The 10,330-nt window shown below is 35.8% G+C and overlaps 1 protein-coding gene and 1 long non-coding RNA gene across 2 annotated transcripts; both read right to left on the bottom strand.

The window, feature by feature from the left end:
* Nucleotides 1-3,274: 3,274 nt before the first annotated feature.
* On the bottom strand, nt 3,275-3,959 carry LOC122722305. Its single transcript, XR_006349274.1, has 2 exons — nt 3,710-3,959; nt 3,275-3,623 (listed from the first exon to the last, which is right to left on the bottom strand). It is a non-coding gene; the product is annotated as an uncharacterized LOC122722305 (long non-coding RNA).
* A 361-nt stretch (nt 3,960-4,320) lies between these two features.
* LOC110604721 (homeobox protein SBH1) lies at nt 4,321-9,894 on the bottom strand. Its single transcript, XM_021742999.2, has 4 exons — nt 8,671-9,894; nt 7,997-8,237; nt 4,979-5,223; nt 4,321-4,830 (listed from the first exon to the last, which is right to left on the bottom strand). Exons 1-4 carry the CDS (start codon nt 9,028-9,030, stop codon nt 4,636-4,638), a joined length of 1,041 nt encoding a protein of 346 aa, XP_021598691.1. The 5' UTR covers nt 9,031-9,894; the 3' UTR covers nt 4,321-4,635.
* Between the last annotated feature and the right edge of the window lie 436 nt (nt 9,895-10,330).

Below are 10,330 nucleotides of genomic sequence, written 5' to 3'. Positions count from 1 at the left end.
ATTCAAGGTTTACGAGATGAGAACTATATTTGAAAAGTGTGAGAGAATAAGAAAATAAGCAACACATTTTTTAACACATGTGGACGTATAATGTAAGCTCAGCTCGCGTAATACATGTATGGTGATTTTCGGCACTATTGTTTGTTCAGTATTCAAAGAAATGAAAAGAAGTATAGTGTAGGTGTAAAAAGTTGGTATTTGTCTTACAGGTCAATGATACACTATTATTAATTAGTCTTCTAATTATAGTTAACTAATAAATTTTAACATAGTTATCATTTATGTAACTTTGGTCATCTTTATACTTTTTTACTTGTTCCACCTGAAAATAATAAAATAATATAGTAAGTCTGTCGAATAAGATATTGGTATACACTCCCCCATTTAAAATTTAAATTTGGATAAAATTATTAAAATCTTTTAGATTTTGGCTTATTGTGTAAAAAAAAATAAAGAATTGAATTGAAACGGAAAACACGCAAAATTTTTTTTTTTTAATGCCAATATCCCTTTTAACTTATAATTTATTAAAATTTATAATCTCACCACTAATTCTACTTAATTTACTTGAAGACTTATGATAAATTCTGAATAAACTCTACTATGTCCTTTTTAATATCTTTCTAATTGTCTCTTATTTAAATTTGTCTTTCTTAAGCATTACTTTCACTCTGTTTATTTACGTTTTATTTTTTTTTTTCGGTCGAAACCGCAAAAAAAAAGGCAATGATTAATTTAGCTTTTTCTTACATTAATATCTTAGTCAAGAATGCAAGTTTTAATCTTTTAAATGGTGTCTAGTTGCATTAAAAAGACATAGTAAAATCATGAATTTAAAAAAAAATAAATAAATTATTTTGTCCATTCAGTCTGCACATGAGCATGTGATGCAAAATTCGGATATGATACATTAATCTTTGTTATTTTAGCATTAAATTGAATCATTTAAAAAAAATAAGGGCACATTTGGATTTCAAAAAATTAAAGGATCTATTTGATTATTCAACTTATATTTTGAAATTTTTTAAATTTATGTGGACCGACTCCATCTAAGAATTTTTATAACTTCCATTACTGTTTTTTTTTCTTCCTTTTTTACTATATCATATTTATATATATTTTTTTCTTCCTTTTTTATGATATCATATCAGTACTATATTTATATCTCTCCTCCTTCCTCCTACTCAGAGTTCCCTTTCTCTCAATTTTCTGCTACGAATTCCATCCGAACAATTAGTATCAGAGTTGTGTTGAAGGCTGAGCTGCGGAAAGATTCAAGATGACTGCAAGATCTACGGTGGTGAGTAATGAAGCTGTGAGATTGGCGGAAATAGAGGAGCAATTCAGAGCCTTTCAAGCAGAGTTTCGAGGATCCCGGAAAAAGGAAGCGGCGACACAGAAATTGAGGGAGGGAAGGAGATTGTATTGATTCTTGATTAATGATGAGCATACAATCTATTGTGTTATTTATCCTTCTCAGCTGTGGAAGCAATCTTAAAACCAGGGCGCCTAATTTTCTTGTTGCATTTAATAGTATGACTCCGAGGCCTAGGCCCATGCATTGCAGCACCACACTGTGACCCATATACCAGTCATTGAAGTCTAGCAAAATCACTTTCATGCACAACATAAAAATCAATCACCTGATCATTGAGTAGCGCGAAAAAGGCCTTTATACCTATGGTCCTTGCAATGTTCCATTTGCTCCGCCAGCACCCTTCTGTTGATATGGCCTTTTACCAAACCCACAAACTCCACTGATTTTTTTTTTTTTTAAAGTGTTCCCTCTATACAACTTGAACTGTGTAAAATTTTGATACCTGGTCCTAACAAATCAACTTCCCAAAATTTACAAGTTGGATATTCTTTTTAGTGTAGAAGTTCAATATAGAAGTGACTTAACAAATGCTCTCTTTAGGTGTATTCTAGTCAGGATACCAATCAGGGTACTAATATCACTAATGTCATACAGTCACATTCTTTAAAGATCTATAATGGTTGGCTGTCACCTGTTGTTGTTTTGCAAGCTGTCATTGCAATACAGTGAATAATATGCATCTTAATGGGCATGTCAAAAAAATCACTAGCCAAAACTGTAAATCCCTTGTCATCATTACTAGAATTACCAAGTCCTGAAGAAAGTCTATAGCACAAGAAAATATAATTTACAAATTTGCACATCATTAAATGAAGGACAGAAAATAAAAACTGAATGTAGAACAATGTTGAATCCCACATCGGTTGTGGAAAGGATAATGTGCCCTTATACGGATCATAGACACTCCTCCCTCTTGAATTGACTTTTGAAGTGAGTTAAGTCTGACCAAAATTTAATATGGTATCAGAGCCTCCCATCCGATATTGGGTCTCCTATAAATATGTCACGCACCAATAAAATTCTGAGCGTAAGGAGTGTGTTGAATCCCATATCCATTGTGTAAAGGGATAATGTGCCCCGGGTACAAGCACTCCTCCCTTTGAGTTAGCTTTTTAGGGTGAATTAGGCCTTACCCAAATTTAACACATCAAAAAAAAAAAAAAAACAATCCTTTTGATAATAAAACCCTGCTTACAATATAAACATGTCGTTTTTTGTTTTTGCCAATGAGCTTTGGCTCATGTTATTAGAGTCATTTCCAAGGTTATATGATCTCAAGTTTAAAACCCAGTTGGAGCCCAATCAATCAAAAATAAAAGAGAAGGTGCCAATCTTTTTTCTTTCTAAATTACAGTTTGTGGTGTCCAAATTAACTATAAATGCACCTCGGCTAAATTCAACTTGGTAATATTAAGGATGCAATCTCTATATCTGCTCCCTATAACTATCTCCAACTTACTAACCTTGAGAATCAAATCCAAGATGGTGAACAATAATTACCTCCTATTTACCATATGGAAAATGTAACTTGCTAGACACAGGCAAAACAAGAAAAATGGCATCTTCTATTCTTCAGGAACGAAAGGATTTAAAACAACAATTACAATATGTAATTTTGAAAACCTATTTTTAAGATGTATTATGAATACTATAAAGACATTTCTAAGTTGATGAGCATTATACCAAATACACAAAACCACTGCTTATATGATACTTCTAAATGAATTAATAAATAAACAAAAAGAAGTTTTGGTCATCACTATGAAACACAAATCGATCTTCAACTTAGAGTTCTCCATTGTATATATAGATTATATTCACTGTAGCAGATAAAATTAACGCTAAAGTGGATGAATTGCATTTGATCTTCAGCCTCAGTCACATGAAATATTGTTCATAATTTTTTTAATTCAAAAAAAAAAAAAAAAAATAATAAACAACTCACCAGGTATAAATGATATTAAAAGATTAAGCATTAAGCCGTCAAATGAATATCTCAAGTATAAGTCGATCATTTCAGCAGCTATAAATTTTTCCTATCCAATGCATCACCCACAAAGTCATGCAATGCAAATTCAAATCTTTCCATACCAAGCAATCTGGCGTTAACAGTCCTCGAGGAAAATAAATCAGAGGGGAATGCACCACCGATTGACCCAGGAGTGAGCAAGATGTTGAAAACCTCCTATACGCATGAGAAGCTGCCATACGCTAAATTAAAACATTATCTAAAATGGGTTTAAAACTGCAATGGCCACGAAAAAATGGAAATTTAGGGTGACATACTGAAGAGCACTGGACGTTCTTAGATTAAGAATGGTGTGAAAGTACCTTGAAAGAAGATTCTGCAGAAAATAAGCCATCCTCACGGTCAAACAAATCTGTCACAAGGAGACTGCTGGAAACTGTAAAACCCCAGCTCCAGTGTCTCGATTTCGTCGCGGAGGTTTATGGACTTTTCACTCTGGTTAAGCTGGGGCTTAAATGGGCCAGCCCATGCTTGTAACATGGACTTGATCGTAATAACAAATCCAATCGCAATAGCGTTCCAGCTATAGTCCAATCCAATTCCCACAGCATTATTCGGCCGATGACTGGAGGTCCATTAAGGCTTTACACGACCCACAAATTTGCTCTCTTTTTGGAGTGATCAAATCTTACAACCGACATTTTTCTATTTTAAAAATGTTATATTTCATTAAATATAATAAGAAAAAATAAAATAAAAAATCATTTAAACATTTAACTACATAAATGGTTTGATTAAATTACATAGTTTTTCATAATTTCTTCACTCGGCATTAATGGGATGCAGTTAGTTAAGAAATTAGGAGTAATGATCACATAGGTGCGGTTCCTAAATTAAACCAAGCAGACATACGTTGCCTACTTGATCTTGAAAGAAAACAATTCTTGCACATGCTTTTTAAAAATACCAAGGAGATCCAAACATACCCTTCAGCTAGAAAGTAAAACAAAACATGAACCATGTTTGTTACAATTATTGGAAGCAATTTCCTCAAGACCTTAAACATAAATATGAAGTCCTTCACACGCAGTTCAGCAACTAACCATTTCACATCCAGTTCAGTGTAGAACAGTCCAAAATTTATACTATATATCTCTCAATAATAAGAGAACCACTAGTTTAACAGTTGGTTACATTTACTACCTCCAAAGCATATTAGTGCATACCATATATTATAATTCTTCCATTTCAATTCACAGTCTACTTACAAATACACTTGCATTCCAACTCAGTGAGAGATATCCATTGGAAATGGATTACTGAGAACATTATCCATGTAATAATGAGAATGGGCGGCATCCATCACCACGAACTGCATATCCTCGGATGGTTTCCAGTGTCGCTTCCTTTGGTTAATGAACCAGTTGTTAATTTGCTTCTGATCCAGACCAGTAGATTCTGCTAGTGCCAACTTTTGTGATTCCTATTTACACCAGATATAACCCCATAAGGCGTATTATTGTGAAAATTGCGTGCTAAACATCTACCATTGCTCAGCATTTGCAATCTACATGAGTTCATGCAGTCAGGATCAAGTATATAGCATTAATAAAATTGAAATATATGCATACCGATGGATAAGGCCATTTGTAATGTCTGCTCCACCAATCCAGTAACTGTTGTCTGGCTTCTTTAGGTAACTTCCCCTTCTTTCTCTTTTTCATGAACTCCTTCTTGAGACTGCCTAAATACCCACTGTACTTGCGCAGTAGCTGACCTTTCAGTTCCTGGTCTTCTGCCAAGGGATCAATGAAGTTGCTGTTCACATCAACTTCTTCTTCAGAAGATCCATTCCTTTCATTGGCCTCGCCATAAGCTGATGGTTGCAGTAACAAGAACAACAAAAACGCATGAAAACAACCTTTAACATAAATGAAATGGGCAAGTACTAATAATACATTCTATGAATTCTAATTTTAGCCCCGTTGATATTATAACCAATAAATTTGCCAAGGGAATAAAATTATTGCTTTAATTACAACTTGTGTTAAAACCTGGAATATCCTATTCTAATTTCAACAATATTGTAACCTCGAAAGGAAAGAGGCAAAGAAGTCGCAATTTGTGTTGTTATAAATAAAGCATTTCCTGCTGAAAACTGAATCACTAGAGCATGCCTTGTTGTTTCTCTGCATCTTCCCAGAGTTAGCTTCATTTCACAACGGCAGGCTGCCACCCACACCCGCTCTCTATAATACTATGGTTGCAGAACAAAAAACGAAATATTTGTCACATTTCAAAAACCGAAAGCTACATAGAACGTTTAGAAGAAAAATGACCACAAAATCAGCATATGCTTCCGCTCTAACCCTTGCTTACTTCTTTTACAAGAACCAACACTTATTCCTAATAAACAATGAATTCTGGTCATGATGAAGACAAAAATTATAAACAACAAAAGGTGAAATAATCAATAACTGACAATAATCTTTTAATGTTCTTAGCTAATTTTAATAATGCAAATATAATTCCCAAAACACTTGATTTATGAGACACAATAAAGGAAGTGCCAAGTGGCATTAATATTAATGTCACTGCTACTCAAATAAAATACAGCTCTATTGAGATAATTCTTCCAGTAATTGAACACAATGCCACACATGCAAGGAGCCTTTTCTTCAAATCTCCACAAGTTACTGGTATTCAATTCCACATATTTCCAACACTTCCCAACTAATAACCCAAATGATTAAAAAACTTCAGCAGAAGTAGACCAAAAACATGTAAAGTCTTGTTCGGTTGAGGTGACTTAGTTAGGAAACTTGAAATTGCCAGGAAGCTTGAAAATTGTTTCTATTTGGTTAGCATTTTTTCTTAACTTCCCGGGAAGAAGTCCCTTAGTGGAGAGGAAGTAAACATTTGAACCAAACAAGGCCTAAATAAATAAAAAAAATAGTAGGAAGTAGCATGAGCTTCCAATATAAAGGACTATTACCTTAATTTTCAAAAAAGAAGAAGACTATTGTCCAGTTGCAATTTGTAAATAGAAAGGGAAGAAACACAGAAAACACTTAAGTCTTAAAAACCTATGAAATAGGTCAACAAGTTTAAGCTCTTTTTTTATTTAAAAAGAAAAAAACCATGCATTATATTTCTCGTACCTTCACCCAAAAAACATGACTCCATAATCAACCTTCAGCTAAAAGGGAAATTGATGTCTGAGGATGCTTGGTTAACTCCCAGGTTTGTTAAGAAGAGAAATCTCAATAATCCTTTAAGAAGATGGCAATTGCAAATTGCACAGTTACTAGTACTACATATTAAGCAAGCTCAGATGCATTCAATTCAAGTAATATTAATGATAAATCAGGTTGAAGCATTGAATGAAACACTAATTTAGATAAGCAGTCATAATTAGTTGCAACCAAAAGAGAAAATTATGTCTAAACAACTGACACAAAATAAGCAAAATTAAACTTGGGACTCATACTCCAAATTCTATGGCGATCCATGGAAACATTGCATGCTAAAATAACCAATATCTTGCAAAAAGAAATGGCCGGTTTCTTTTTTCAGTATTACAAGTGTAGATTCATAAAATCTTCCCGTAGAAAACAGCTCATAGTCGTAGAGTCTTCAGAGATGGATCATCTCCTAGAAAACGACACATATTCCAAGATGGCAATTCTCTCCCTGTCATGTTAAAAAATTTTCACTCCTTTAATTAGGGCCTTTTGGGCATTGCCATTGGATTGGATTTACTCCCTAAAATCTCTCTGTTCAACTCTTTTACACTAGCAAATATGAATATATGGGGAAAATGATAGTAGAAACTACGACCTTCAAAACAAAGACTCGTGTCTATAATTTCAATCTCCTCGGTTTCCTTGGTTGAACTTGTGTTCCCAAGTCATGAGGTTGCACGTCTAAAAGGTAAATGGACTTGCGTGATCGCTTCAAGAAACCCTAAATTTCGAGATACATCCCAAAAAGACCCAAGGCTGTTTATCTCAGAAGTAAAAGTCCTGCTCACCACTCGTACAAGTCAGAAGACTCAGAACTAAGAAGTGTTAACAACAGAATTTCCCAAGAAATCGAATCTCCAACCGGAGAATTAATCACTGGCGACTGGCGACTGGCGACTCCACAAGGTTTTCAATGGCGTGGTACATACAAGCAAAACATACTTCCCTCTATAAGTCAAGCCCTTTCTTCAGCATCATACAGGGCTCAACATTAGCACAAGTCCAATGACAAGGTATTTCTTTATGTTTCCCAATAGGGGCAAGGATACCTACCAATATAGGAAGTTGAATTCACGAGAAACCAAGATTACACATTAAAATCCACGAAACCAAGAAGAGAATCAAAGCGAGGAATACTGAACACCCCCAACTCTGCCCGAGAGATCACATGTTGCAACGATGCCCTGGTACCTCAACCACAGTTCCGTCAAGGTGAGAGAGGGAAGGGGAAAGAAGAACAAGGAAATAGCCGCTTTGAGAAAACAAGTTCTTCTGTATTGTTAATTAATCCTCCTTGGAAACAAAGACATGCAAGGCTGATTATTTTAATATTCTCGAAGAAAGAGATCTAAAGACCTACATGAGAGAGAGAGAGAGAGAGAGAGAGAGAGAGAGTATTATCACCAGAATTTGGAGAGGAAACAGTGAGGGCTTTGAATTGGCAATCTACACTCTGGAGGAAAAGCATGGCTTCCTTTAAGGGCTTCGAGAGCTCTTGCTCGTACTTGGTCAGCATCTCACAGTAAGCCTCCATGAACTGGTCAAGGGCCGGATCTTCACCGATACAGTTCGTGCTTGATGGGCCCATTACCGCTGCAGATGCACAAGCTTCTAATCTAGCCACTACTTCAGGTGGTGCTCCAACCTGAAGATTTACATATGTGATCTATGCATCTCCTCAAGCAAAAAAAATATAAGGAAAGCAAGAAAAAAGAAAGTGAAAACCTAGTCGTGTCCATCATAATATATTACTTTAAAACATTTTTGACCTCTCACTTTCCCTGTAACAGATTTCTTGAATTTTTTAAAGTAACAAACACAAAGAGCTTTGAGTCCAATGAATTTCTTTCACAGGTCCATAATTTTGAAAGGAACTTAAAAGGCAACCATGAATTATAACTGCAGTCTCCATGAGCTTAGCACGAGTTATCAAAGTTAATTTGTCATATCCGCATGAGGAAGAAATGTACTATATATTTATTAGCCCATCACGGAAATAAGTAGCAGGACAGAGGTAGAAACACATATTTTTGGGCTTATTTGCAGAAGGAGCGACTCAAAATTGTGCTAGTCTTCACCTTTTGGCAGTTGATGTAGGCAGCCAAGAGACGATGGTAGTGAGGATGAGCCATGATCTTGACCTTGACAGAAGCAGTGCTGTTGTCCATGAAATAACAGGCGGTATTGCCGTTGCTGTTGTGGTTGTGATCGTCAAGAATCATAGAAGAGCAACAGCCACTATTAGGGTTTTGGTCTTGATTGTTGGTGGGAGGGAGAGGAAGTAGTAGAGTATTTGATGATGAGTCTGCATTAGGATGTGGAGGGGTAGGAGGATGGTGATGAGAAGTCATGAGAGGCATCATCATCGTAGGACATAGTCCATTGCTGTTGCCTCCAAAAGCCATCATACAAGAAGTGCTATTGGATCCACACTCCATTATCTCTCCGTCACACTTCTGTCTTATCCTTTAGTTCCCTCGTGCTTAGATATATAGTAGTAGTACAAACAATTTTATCAATCTCTTTCTGTTTCGTCTTTCTCTCTCCTACGCAGTCTCTTTTGCTCTAAAGATTGTTGGTATTGTATCAGCAGTGATCTCCCGAGATTTATGCTACAACAAACAGCCTTTTTACAGGAAATCCTAAATAGGGATAGCAGCAGTAGTAGTAATAGCAAGAAGTGAGTCAGTTTTGTTATCTTTGTGGGCTTTACACTCTTGCCTGGTCTGCAAAAGACTGCTCAGATTTCCTTCGGGAAATGAGTGTTTATCTTTCTGGGTCTTTAAAAGCATTTAACTCTCTCCAGAAACGCAAACTTCCCTCTCTCCCACTCACTCTTATCTGTTTGCGAGGAGAAGAAAAGGGAAGGGAGCGGGGAGGAGAGACGGAGAGAGAAAATAAGAGCTTTCCAGTGGAATAGCAGAGCGCACGCGGGGTAAGGAAGAGAGAGATCTCACTCAGCAATAGAAGAAGAGGCGGTGGTTCATGAAATGTGTTATCTTTGAGGCGCTGAGGTAAAAGCTTTACCTTCCCGATGAAAACTCTCTCCCTGCTACTGATGCACTGCCATTACTGGCAAAGAAAAGAGAGAGAAAAAGAAAGTTTTGTAGAGAAGCAAAGGGAGAGAAAGAAAGGAACGATCAAATCGAGGAAGAAACCAAGAAAAGAAAGAGGTCTACTGGTGTAATGGAGGTTTGTGGGGCTCGGATATCAATCACTGCTCTCTCTCTCTCTGTCTCTACTTACTGGAGCTTCATACATGTCCACTCAATTAATATTCCCATTTTCGTTGTCCGCTTCCAGCCCTAAAACCCATTTTCGTGGTTTCTCATCCTTTTTCCTTTTTTTATAACCTTAGCATCTAATTATTTTTTGCAGATGTTTCTTGGATTCGGAATTTTGGATTAGAACGATTGTGTGATATATATATATATATTCTTTTTTTAGTCTTTATTTTTTCAAATTACATTATTTTAAAATAATAATGATTTATTAATGCATAAAATAATTATAATACTTAATTTACGTGCAAATAATTATCAGTCTCTAGACCACCACAGCTGCTAATCATTTACTTAAGCCTGATCAATGACAATTTACCGTAGAAAAGTAGGGCTTCAGAAGGATGGATGATGAAGCTTGTGGGACAGTCCGAATGTCTCTTCTTCTCTCTCTCTCATATTAAATTAAAGTTGGTATCTGTAGCTGCACGATGGAATGGAGCTTGTGAAGAATCGT

Source organism: Manihot esculenta, chromosome 17 (assembly GCF_001659605.2).
Source record: "Manihot esculenta cultivar AM560-2 chromosome 17, M.esculenta_v8, whole genome shotgun sequence".
Lineage (NCBI taxonomy): Eukaryota > Viridiplantae > Streptophyta > Magnoliopsida > Malpighiales > Euphorbiaceae > Manihot > Manihot esculenta.
This window is presented reverse-complemented; position numbering and strand designations above follow the sequence as displayed.